The following is a 12,791-nucleotide window of genomic DNA, read 5'->3' as shown; positions in this document are numbered from 1 at the left end:
TAGGGGACACAAGAAGCAATACCAGTGACCTGAGGTTGCCAGCATATAGGAAAGCCCAGAGGAGGAGATCTTGATCCCACTACTTGTGGAGGGAAAAGTATCTCTCATGGCCAGGAATGTATCTTTCCAACAAAACATGACACAGGATGTCTACATAAGGCCTCTTGTTCTAATACAATACCACATAGCAAGTCCGATATGAATTAATTTGTCTTTTGTGGATTTGGCCAGAAACCTACCCTACATTATTAATATTGTTAGTCTTTTGTTTGGCATTCAGTACACATTTTCCCAAAAGAACAAGCAATTTTTTTTCTAGATGCAAAATGGTCTATATTTTAAAATGGGACAAGTCTATATGGTCCTAAGAAGATGAAATCTATTGCTTCTACTGTTATGCCACAAATGTAAAAAGATATCAAATTCAAAAAGTTAAATGAAAAGTCTTGGTTATTGAAATTTGAATGAGGATTTGAAGGGATATTCACTAAATTGTTAAATGATTTTGGAAATAGCCATAGTGAAAATCATGGAAGTAATTTTTTTTTTAATTTTACAAACAATAGGATGTTATGTGAATCAGGAGTTAGACAGTATTTAGATTTAATACCAGAACATAATGCAGGAAATTATAATTTTTACGTTAAAGAATAAAATTCATAGATAGTTTTGGTGCTGCATGGACTGTGATTTCATTGGTATCAGAAATGCTCAGAGTAAACTCCTGTAAATTAGCACCTGAATAGCAATTTAGAATTCTGGGAAGTCATGTGAGTGCCCAGTGTCCTAGTTACAAGACTAGGAAAATTAGGAACAGGAAAGGAAAATTAAGAAAATGACATTTCTTCAATTTCAATGTTGTTAATATTTTTCCTCTTTTGGCTATAATACATTTACTTGGCTACTTCTATTATATCATTGAATTTTTTTTTAGTTAGCATAATTATTACAATTCCATTCTTAGTTTAGTGTCTGCAAAGAAGAAAAGAAAAAGATATATTCTTTACCAAGCTAAAACTTGAGATATCTTTTCCTCTTAGGGTAAATTTCCTTTCTATTTATTCCTAGGCAAGAGTGTGTATATATGTGTGTGTGTGTGTGTGTGTGTGTGTGTGTGTGTGTGTGTGTGTGTGTGTGTGTGTGTACTTTACCAATGGTTAAAATAAACAAACAAATAATAAAATAAACAAACAAATAAATCCTATTACCTCATATCTATTCCACATCCCGCCTAAAAAACCTGTAATCTGTTTTTCACTATCAGGTTGTTTTATGGCTCTTAAATGGTTGCTTATTATAGGGCTCTTCACTTGTTTCTCTATTTCTGCATAGGATTTGTTGGTTCTTTTCCCTATACCATATGGATTTAGAATATATGTACACACAGGAAAGATTCCTAGACCTGACATCAAGTGACACCTGTATTGAGATTGGCTTCAGAAGCAGGGTGACCCTGAGGAAATCATTTAATCTTTCAGAAACATTAGTTTTCTCATTTACAACCTGTCATATTTATCTCACTAATTGTGAGAATTAAATGAGAGAATGTATATAAAGTGATTCGTAAACTTTACAATGTTATAGAAATGGCAGTTATTAATTATACAGTGTCTGAAGCATAGTAAGTACTTTATTAATGCTTATTGAATGAATAAATAATTATGAATTCTTTGTTAACTTTAATATATTTTTATTTTTAGTTAATAGATTATATTTCCATTGATAAAATATGTTCAATAACAGTAATAATAATTACATTGAGGAAAAGTGTGATCAAAAATAGGTCAACATCTTAATTTTTAAAGGCATATCATAAAATTCAATTACAACCTAATACCATTCTTTGAATATTTTGATTCAACATCTCATTTTCCATTTTTGACTTGCATCGTTCCTTAAAAGCTAACCATTACCTTCTTGCTAGGGACTCTGCATTTTTGAGGAAATTCTTTCATTAAATCTGATAGCTTCTCATCTTCTGTAAAGTGTTGAAGTACTCAGTAATTCATTTTTTTCCTTTCACAAACACTGTACACACCCAATTCTTTACCACATAATGCCACTAACAAGTTGGTTTTGGATCCTTCACTCTTAAAAAAGGGGGGCTCTTGGAAAGAACTCTTGTTGAAGGAGAGAAACCTATTTTCTTGCTTTACTAAAAACAGAAATTTTAATGTCTCAAAGGCAGGTGGAGGGATTTCTGCCTCTGGTACCTCCAGTACAATTGAACAGCTTCCCAGGAGCACATTTTCTTCAGGATCTAGGATTTCCCCAACCTACTGCCTTTTCTTTCTTAATATCTGACCAAAAGTTTTATGCTTTGTTAAACTAAATTAGGGGGGCCCTCAAAGAAGATCATGTTTGAGAAATATTATAATCTGCCAAGTTTCATTTGATTTGATTAACTGAGCATTTCTAGTCCATATCTCTAGAAAGGTATACTTGTTTGTCTACTGTAGAATTTTATGTGGATTTATTTAATAGATAATGCTATTTTTAGGAGAAAAAATATAATTCTTCCTTGGGCCTTATTCAGGAACTTTCCAAAGTTTTATGTTTTAAATTTAGAAAAAAAGAAATTTTAAGAAATTAAAGTTAAATACTTATTCCTAATATGATCTCCTCCAGCAAGAAATGAGTTGAGTTTTCAGGAAACTAAAAATCAGTTTGATATTTATTCTTATGAAAATTTAAGTATTGTATATCCTTCACAAATGTGATCACTGTCAAACATCTCTTTGTAACTGAAAATGTTCTCCATCAAAATGTACAAGAACATGAAATCTGTTTTTACTAAGCATGTTAAAGCCTTTATCACCTAGAAAACAAGCAATTAGGTCTGGATAGCATCCTTACATGGTAAATGGCATCTTCTTTGAAACTGAAACAGATGATTATCAACAAAGTTCTCATCTTATGACAGTATTCTCCCACCTGCATTTGTCCAAAATGCCTAAACTGAGCTTCTTAATAAGATGCTTTAAATATTTTAGAGATGGTAAACTAAGATTTAGAAACAGGTGATTCATTAAGACACTTTGGCTCTTCTTTACAAGGAATAAATAAATAAGATTTTTCCAGGTTTTACAATTAAAACTGTATTCTGGTTATGCCTGACATGAAAGATGATTACACTCTGCTTCTGCTGATTCATCTTTATTTTTCAATCCTTATTTTACATTAAGAGCTCATTGACAGCTTTGACAGAAAAATCTAGTTCGTTTCATTTTAGCCATATGTTCTTAACTCCTTCAATAATTTATCAGTTACTCAGGATTTTATACTAATACATACCAGGTGGACTTTTGCCTTTTAATCCATCTAGAAGCATAGTTTTAATTCCAGAATTTAATTCCAGAAAACAAATGTCATTGTCTCTAAAAAGTTTGTGTGTTTGTGTGTGTGTGTGTGTGTGTGTGTGTGTGTGTGTGTGTGTTTGTACACACTGAGCATTTAGTATTTAATTGAATATTTAAAAACCAGTGCTTAGCATTGGGCCTGGCATATAGTAAGTACTTAATGTTTCCAGAAGGAATACACACAATGCAATTTTAAAATAGATTATTATATCTTTGATTCTGATAGTCTTTCATTAAGTGTAGTGACATAGCGAAATAAGTGCTACTTTGTATAATTGTTATATAATTATTATTATTTTATTGGTGTGTCTGAATAAAATATAGAAATAATATTTAATCTTTTAAAATAATATCTCTCATCTTTTGCCACTCTTAGAAAGTCAACAGCATTGACCCAAACACCTCTTAATACTTGAAAATATGAATTTCATTTATTTCTAGCATTGTTCAAGACAACAAAAACTGTAGATTACATTCTTTAAGTTTTATTCTTTAAAGTAATTTTTTCATTTTGTTTTTTGTGGGGGTTGGCAAGGCAATGGATTTAAGTGACTTGCCCAAGGTCACACAGGCAATTATTAAGTGTCTGAGGTCGGATTTGAACTCAGGTACTCCTGACTCCAGGAGCAGTGCTCTATCTACTGTGCCACCTAGCTGCCCCTTCTTAAAGTATTTTATTCTTAATCATTTCTTTGACTTTAAATAGCAGTTTTTGTCATATAACTCACAATGTCTTCCAATAGTCCAAACCATCATTTTTTTTTCTGCCCAAAGATAGTCACATGAATGTAGAAGACAATTTTGTCTTGAGATTTTAAGAACCACAGCACTTTAGATTTTTTTTTCCCCCAAGTGGCAAAATAATATTTGAGCAGAAATGCCTTAACTTTTACAGTTATACTTTTTATAGGTACTATAAGGGTTGGGGAACCTTTTTTCTTACAAGGGATATTTGAATATTTATAACTTCATTCATGTACTGTATTTGGTCAAACATTTAATTACTTAACCCCTAAAAAAACTACTAGATATACTGAATTTTAAGTCTCCTTGCAGTTAGTTGCCTTGGTAATCCCAGACTAATACTGCCCAGAGGCTGGAGGTTTCCCACCTCTGCACTCTATGCTTAAGAGGGCCCCAGATGCTGGGAATGTTCCCAGAGGGAGGCAGGAATTCAGGGTTCATTTTTTATCATTTATTTGCAGTCTAGTCTTAACCTGTCAGAGTCTGCATGTCCATAACTATAAAATGGGGATTATCATATTCCTACTACAGATCTCACAGGTTTCTATGAGGAAAAACTGTGGCTTATTTCCCACCTCTGGCCTACCCAGGACTCACCCCTAAGTGACCTTTTGAAATGCATAGCAAGCACCTCTGATTCCATTTCTCAGCAGTTTACATACCTTTTACCATAAATAAATCACAGACAGTTCTTTGAGACAAATTGCTTTCCTAATTACAACATGGGCTGGAAATATCAGAATAAAATTTGAACTTAGGTGACTCAATTTTTTTCTTATATATTTTAAAATATACCTGCTTTAAAATATGCTGACTATATTGCTAATACAAGACAAAAGAAGGGAGCATCAAGTTCATGTCTTGAGAGGGAGTAATTGGACTGTCCTCTGTCCCATCACTCCACATCTGAAGAATTGTGGGAAGGGTGTGAACCACAATTTGGGAAGGGTGTGAACAAGCAAAAGAGTGTCCAGAGGAGGGTGACCTTGTTGTGGAATGATAAGTCAAAGGAATTGGGAATATCTATCCTAGAGAGGAAAAGACAGAGAAAAGCTAGTTTCAACATATAGATTCATTCTGCTTTGCATTAGAAGGCAGGAATGAGAATATGGGGTAGACATTGCAAGACGCAAATTTAGACTTAACATGAGTAATAACTCTAACTGGAGGGTCAGAGCTGTCCTTAACAGAATGGGCCACCTTGGGAGAGAATGAGCTGTTTTTCCCTGGAGGTGTGCATGAAAATGCCCAATGGTAACTTAACAAGTCGGCAAACACTGATTAAGTGCCTACTGTGGGTCTCACACCTGTGCTCCTCTCCTGTTCAGGTATGGGATGAAACTATATGGTTTCTAATTTCCCTTTGAACTCTGAGATTCTGTCATTTGAAGTTAGAGAATTTCTATCTAAGGAGGTGTAGGTATGATTTGTTTTGTTATTTTTAAACTTTGTGGTATTTTTTAAACTCAACTCAATTGGAAAATCTCTCTTGCTCCCTTCTTCCATTCTCCATCAGGTACCACAAAATCAGAAGATCGTGCTGCCTTGCTGAAGAAATTCAATGAGCCCGGTTCACAATTTTTCATTTTCTTGCTGAGTACCAGAGCAGGTGGCCTGGGTCTGAACCTTCAGGCAGCGGATACTGTTGTCATCTTTGATAGTGATTGGAATCCTCACCAGGTGTGCATGTCTTGACTTATTTCAATGCTTCAGCATTTGTGATAAAAGCATATTTAGAGAAAAGATGTGTCATAGCTGTTGTCTACATGGGACAAAGCAGGAGAATAAGTAACAGAGAGCTCAACAGATAGATAGATCATCTTTGCTAGGTGAAATTTTGAAGCACTGGCTAATAGTAGCATGGATCATCTTTGGAGAACCAAATCAGAGATACATAAACACAGTGTCTTCTTAGCTTTAACATCCATTCTTTGATATTTTCCTTGCCAAATTATGGTTTGGTTTATAAATTTTGCTCTGTGTTTTGTTTAGAAGAATTGTTAAAGGCAAATTTTTTAAATCCCATTTTTGAAAATACAACATTATAAAGATTTTGTCCTGTGGTTTTTTTTAATCTAAGGCAATGGGGTTAAGTGACCTTGTCCAAAGTCACACAGCTAGGCATTTATTAAATGTCTGAGGTCACATTTGAACTCAGGTCCTCCTGACTCCAAGTGTTCTATACACTGTGCCATCCAACTGCCCCAATTATCTGATTTTTAAGAATGTTTTGGAGATTACTTCCATTTTATTTTCCAGTCAATTGCTATTATTTGAGCCTACTTCACCCCTCAAAATTACAGCTTCTTAATTCCTACCCTTTTAATTCTGATAGTTTATAAGCATTTATTAAGGACCTGTTCTGCTCCAGGCAGTTTAATTTTTTTTTTGCTTTTTTTTAAAACTTTATTTTTTGAGGAACTTTTTTTTGGGTATTTTTTTCTTTTGCAACATGGCACAAGTACACATGTGCAACCCATATCAAATTGCTTGCCTCTTCAAGCCGGAGGTAGGGGAGAGAGAAAGGTATAGAAACTAAATGCAGCTTTCTAGGTTCTGACCCAGTTGCTTTTTTCCCTTATTTTCTTGTTATTCTGTGGATGAGTAGAGTTCACTAGATTTTACCTTTTTAAAATAAACATCTCTGTCTAACCAGTCTGGTATGCTAGATCACACACATGTCTTTGGAACCACCCAAAATCAATTACTCAATACACTTGTTTTACCATGGAAAAGAATGTAAAATATTTCTTTTTCAATCTGCAATGCTATTAAAATTTCATAGATGGGACTTTTGTGAGTAAGATCCAAAGGTGAAAGAAAAATCAGTAATGAAATAATAATTCTAAATTTTGACTTTACTGCATGTTAGCATAGATTAATGAAAATAGCATATGGGCAGTTAGTGCATCAACATGACAGCAGACAGTTCATGATGGTTTCATCTGTTACAGTGGTAAATAAGTATTACCTATCTCTGGAAAAGCTCAGAGTAGATATGGTCAGCTAAGATGTGGTCATCTAAATTCTTTAGTATCCAATTGAATCACCAGTAATCATATTTATCCCATCTTTCCTTTAAACTATTAAGATTCTTTTTCAGAATTTAATTAACATAGTTGTGCTGATGAATGGTACTTGAATTTTGATTGTACCTTTATATTATCATAGCTAGTAAAACTTAAAGTCAATTTATGAAAGATAAACAGTATTGCTCTCATTGCTTTCTTGAGGAATGAGTTTATATTAGCAAATTAAGTTACTAAGGAAAAGTAACTGAGGAACTCTTAACTAGTAGCAGCCTCATGCACAGGAAAGTTTCCACCATATTTCTTTTTATTTATTTTTTATTTATGCTTTTATTATTTTCTTTTTTAGGTTTTTGCAAGGCAAATGGGGTTAAGTGGCTTGCCCAAGGCCACACAGCTAGGTAATTATTAAGTGTCTGAGGCTGGATTTGAACTCAGGTACTCCTGACTCCAGGACCCGTGCTCTATCCACTGCACCACCTACCTGCCCCTTCCACCATATTTCTTAATCCCATCACAGGTCCATTTCCAAATTTGCTGTTGTTGACAAGATTAATTTATGTACATTATAAAGAAACTGGGCATATTTAAAATATATTCAAATAAAATATATTCATATTTTTTAAACATGAAAGGCACACATTTCATAGGATGCTTGACCTAACGGAGACCTTCAAAGCATAGTCTCTGTTCTATCCTACCACTAAGATGCAGCATCACACCTAAACCCATTCAGACAAGTATGACAATTCTATTGCTAGATTCCCAAATTGCTCATTATAACATTTAACAACTTTTTTCTGTCAGGATCATTTTCCTTAAGTTTAGTTTCAGTTCCACATATTGTAATGTTAAGCCAACTCCCTCTTCCTTTGTCTTATTTTCCAGAGTAAATAAATACTGGTCATGAAATGTGTACTTGGCAAATGTTTCATGAGGGAGTAAATAGTCCTTGTTCTTTCACAAAGACTAAAAGGCAGTTGCAGCCAACTCTTAGTTATTCAGGGCTAATTAGCCAGTTTGTGTATTCCTCACAGCCGCCTTTGCTGCTCTCTCCTTTTTGGCTGCCTGCATTTTAACCCTTTCACAGTTTATTAGCATCCTCTAGTTTGGTGGATAGTAAAAGTAGAGGAGGCCCTGAAATTTGCCATTTAATAAAGAATTGATAATGGAGAAGATTAAGTATTTGCTAAAAGTGAAGAACTGTTTTTCCCTGGATGTCAATTTTCCAATGTACCCTTTAATAAAAATAATCAAAAGTTAATTATGTACCAACTGTGCTCATGCTTCAGCACCATCGTACTGATTCACATTTTCAAATAATCTTAGGAAAACGTTTTTGCCTTATTAGTCACTTAATTAAAGTCCCTAAATCAGAAATAGCACCAGCAGGCTTTACATATTCCTTGGCAAAATGCAGATGATTTTGTTGTTCAGTAGTAAAACCTAATAAAATATTTCCCAAAATTCTAGGGGGAGGTCTGGTTTTAAAAGCACTCTGGACACCCAGTTTTGAATTTTCCTTTGCCACAGTCATGGCATTGTATTTTCAAGGTATCTGAGTGAACTTCTTTTTTTGTCACAGTTGTTGGACAAAATGATTCTCAGCTACTTTAAATTCCTCAGTTATGACACCAGAATAACAGACTGCCCAGTGCAGTAATGCCTCTGCTAATGAAGAGATTTACTTCTGATGTCTTTCTCTTAAGGAACACTTCCCCCCCCCAATTCTTTAAAAATTTTTTTTGATACTTTTTGTTTTTATACCAGCTTCATTTCCAAATATATTCCTTCTCCTCCCATTTCTATGAGAGATAGAAAAATAGGCATCATCAGCTTAAGTGTATCTGTATTCTAGGATAGCAGCTAAGAGAGCTGACTATCAGAAAATACTTGAATTTTCTAGGCATATGGCTTTCCCATCCAGAACTTCACCCTTCGAGTAAAGGCATTTCGTTCATCTTATTGCATAATATGAAGTCATAAGTTCAAAACCAAAAGTTGCCCTTAGCAGCATGAGGCAGCATGGAAAGATCTGGATTTGGGTGTAGCTACGCTTAGTTCTGCCCTAGGTGACCAGGGCAAATCAAATGACATTTGGGCCTCACTTTGCACCTCTGGAAAATGAGATGGGGAGGGCAGCTAGGTGGTGCAGTGGATAGAGCACAGGCCCTGGAGTCAGGAGGACTTGAGTTCAAATCCAACCTCAGACACTTAATAATTACCCATCTGTGTGGCCTTGGGCAAGTCACTGAACCCCATTGCCTTGCAAAAAAAAATGAGGTGCCAGGACCCTTCTAACTCTGAATCCACAGCCTGCTAGAAACTCCTGCAGGGGAGCCTGGGCAGAGTGACCAACTGCAGCAAGGCCTTGTTTAGCTTAAGCTCGGATTCACCCCTGGCCCTCGGCACGTGTTACAGCCCAGGGACCACGTGCTGCCCACGCCTCCCCTCGGAGGCCAGAGGCGGGGCTCTGACAGGCGCATGCGCGCTGCGGCCGCCCTCTCCCACAGGACCTGCAGGCCCAGGACCGGGCCCACCGGATCGGCCAGCAGAACGAGGTGCGCGTGCTCCGGCTCTGCACGGTCAACAGCGTGGAGGAGAAGATCCTGGCGGCGGCCAAGTACAAGCTGAACGTGGACCAGAAGGTCATCCAGGCCGGCATGTTCGATCAGAAGTCCTCCAGCCACGAGAGGAGGGCCTTCCTACAGGCCATACTGGAGCACGAAGAGGAGAATGAGGTAATGGCGGGCGGGCGGGGGGCTTCGGGGGGCACCACGGCTGCCGGGGTGGGGGCGGGGGGTCTGGATTCCGCCGGATTCACTTTGAGTCTCGATTGCCATCGGCCTGGGCGGGTGGGAGCGCCGGGGACTCGCCTGAGCCCTCGTCGGCAGTGCGCCCCCTGGAGGCCCGTTGGGAAACTGCAGCGCGGGCCGCCTTCCGGAAAAAATAGAAATCTCATTTAAAAAGACGGAAGGTTTGTCGGGGCCTCCCGGTGTGGAGAGCGGGGCCTCCCGGTGTGGGGAGCGGGCCTCCCGGTGTGGGGGGCGGGGCCTCAGAGCGGGCCTCCCGGTGTGGGGGGCGGGCCTCCCGGTGTGGGGAGCGGGGCCTCAGAGCGGGCCTCCCGGTGTGGGGAGCGGGCCTCCCGGTGTGGGGGGCGGGCCTCCCGGTGTGGGGGGCGGGGCCTCAGAGCGGGCCTCCCGGTGTGGGGGGCGGGCCTCCCGGTGTGGGGAGCGGGGCCTCAGAGCGGGCCTCCCGGTGTGGGGGGCGGGCCTCCCGGTGTGGGGGGCGGGGCCTCAGAGCGGGCCTCCCGGTGTGGGGGGCGGGGCCTCCCGGTGTGGGGAGCGGGCCTCCCGGTGTGGAGAGCGGGGCCTCCCGGTGTGGGGAGCGGGGCCTCCCGGTGTGGGGAGCGGGCCTCCCGGTGTGAGGGGCGGGGCCTCAGAGCGGGCCTCCCGGTGTGGGGAGCGGGGCCTCCCGGTGTGGGGAGCGGGGCCTCCCGGTGTGGGGAGCGATGGTCCCCGTGCCACACTTGGCTGTAGCCAGCCTTGTGTCGGAATGGAGGCCCGCCCGCCTCGGTGCCAGCCCTTCAGGGCGCCCAGTCCAGCAGATATGTTTCTTCTCTTCCTGAAAAGAAAGAACAAAGCCAGCCCCCCCCCCCCCCCCCCCCCCAGATCTGGGACCCAACGAGAGAACATAAATCAGGGAATCCTTGATTTTGAACACTGTTAAGTAAAAGTAATGGATAGGAACTGTTTGAGACTAAAAGAATGTAATATACTTATACAATCTTTATATTCACCTAGGCTAAGTTAATGATAATTGAAACTTCCATTTCATTATTCCACATGAGCTGACCTGTGTATGTAATGCCCTCCAAATGTAAAGGTTGAGTAATTCCTTGCATTGAAAGGATCAGTGGGGAGGAATCACAGAAGCAGGGTGGACAAGAATCTACTCTAGTATATAACAAAAAAGCAATCCTTCTTTGCCCAAAGATTTTCAGTAAATGAGAACCCGCCATCTTCCAGGGAAACCCATTCTACTGCTAGATATCTTTCCTGCTTTCGATGAAAATCTGGGCACTTTATACATTTATAACCTCCATTGATTTTTCTTAGTTCCTTTTATGCATTAGCGACCCTTTGCTTGCATGAAGATACTTATCATCAAGGACCACCCAAAAAAGAAATTGAAAGGGGAGTGTCATGGTGCTGAAAATAGGAAATGATGGGACAGCTGGGAAATTCTGAGCCCTTTATAAAGGGAGTCTTTAAGAGTTTTTTGTGCTCTACCCTACACCCCCCCCCCTTTTTTTGGAGGGGAGAGGAAACTGAGAATGCTGAGGAGGTATTGAGTATCAAAGCTGAAAAAACTTCCATGATGATGTTCATGGAGGGAAATCAAGTAGAGCAACTGGTTGGAACTGCAGAGTCAACAATATTCACCAGGTGAATCAACCATCCATCCCAGTGTTGTGTCTTCTGGAAATCTGAGAGAAATGCTCAAAAGCACAGCTCCCTAGAGTCCCTAGAGTCCTTTCCACTAGAACCCTTCCAGTCTGACATTCAACCAGATCCAAATCTGCCTAGTTTTACTGTACTTTCCATCTGAATTGCAAGAATAGTATAAAACACTTTGTCAGATAATTTCCTAAACTCTACATAAATGATCTACAGAATCCTTGTGTTTAGTAATCCTCTATAAAATGAAGGAAGTTGCCCTGCATTAGGTTTGTGATAACTCCCTCTTCTTCGGGTGTTCATAATCATGTTTATTTTTGGTAGATTTGATTTTCTGGAATATTAGATGCTTTCATTGGACTATAATTTACAGACTATGTATTCTTTTCCCTTTTGAAAATCTTATCAAGATCTAAGCGTCTTTAGTTCCATAATACTTCCTTCATTCTCTACAATTTTTCGAAAGACATTGACATTAGCTCAGTATTTACATGTCCCAAGAAGAAATAGTTCTGAGCCAGGTGACCTGAACTCATCAGTGGCAGCTAAGTGCTTTCTCATCTTCTCTTGAGTATCATTTCCTAAATGGCCATTTTTGTTCAATCCTTTCCTGTCTGAACCATTCTTTATGGCCTGAAAGAGAAATGAGACAACTAGATGGTGCAGAGGATAGAGTCCCAGGTCTGGAGTCAGAAGCCCTAAGTTCAGTTCTCCTGGCCAGTCATTTCATTCTGTGCTTCAGTTTCCTCTTCTGTAAAATCTCCTAAATTCTAGGGTTGCTGTGAAAATAAAGTAAAATATTTGTTAATTTAACTTTACCAAACTTAAGAGTGCTACAAAAGTGCTAGCTATATTATTAAACAGATGAATTGAGAGACTTTAACTTCTTTTCATAATTAGTAATCCTATCCATCTTTTTTTGCTCTTCCTTTGTTTCCCCCCAGTATATGTATATATATATATATATATGTATATGTATGTATATACATATATATATATGTATGTATGTACGTATGTTTTAGGTTTTTGCAAGGCAAATGGGATTAAGTGGCTTGCCCAAGACCACACAGCTAGGTAATTATTAAGTGTCTGAGACCAGATTTGAACCCAGGTTCTCCTGACTCCAAGGCTGGGCTTTATCCACTATGCCACCTAGCTGCCCCTCCCCCAGTATATTTTTAAAAATCCTTTTTTTTAAA

At 39.0% G+C, this 12,791-nt stretch overlaps 1 protein-coding gene and 1 long non-coding RNA gene across 9 annotated transcripts in view; one reads left to right on the top strand and one right to left on the bottom strand.

Moving 5' to 3' along the window:
• Positions 1 to 12,791, top strand: part of SMARCA2 (SWI/SNF related BAF chromatin remodeling complex subunit ATPase 2) — a 207,231-nt gene that overhangs the window by 114,779 nt on the left and 79,661 nt on the right. For all 8 annotated transcript variants that reach the window (XM_074196508.1, XM_074196507.1, XM_074196509.1 and 5 more), the window contains 2 exons: positions 5,620 to 5,783; positions 9,646 to 9,873. In XM_074196508.1, the coding sequence (XP_074052609.1) occupies positions 5,620 to 5,783; positions 9,646 to 9,873 (392 nt within the window). The remainder of the gene's footprint in view (positions 1 to 5,619; positions 5,784 to 9,645; positions 9,874 to 12,791) is intronic.
• LOC141495323 (uncharacterized) overlaps positions 11,256 to 12,791 on the bottom strand; it is a 78,357-nt gene continuing 76,821 nt past the window's right edge. Inside the window, exon 3 of the long non-coding RNA XR_012470733.1 lies at positions 11,256 to 12,371. This is a non-coding gene — a long non-coding RNA (uncharacterized LOC141495323). The remainder of the gene's footprint in view (positions 12,372 to 12,791) is intronic.

Source organism: Macrotis lagotis, chromosome 8, assembly GCF_037893015.1.
Source record: "Macrotis lagotis isolate mMagLag1 chromosome 8, bilby.v1.9.chrom.fasta, whole genome shotgun sequence".
Taxonomy (NCBI): Eukaryota; Metazoa; Chordata; class Mammalia; order Peramelemorphia; family Peramelidae; genus Macrotis; species Macrotis lagotis.
This window is presented reverse-complemented; position numbering and strand designations above follow the sequence as displayed.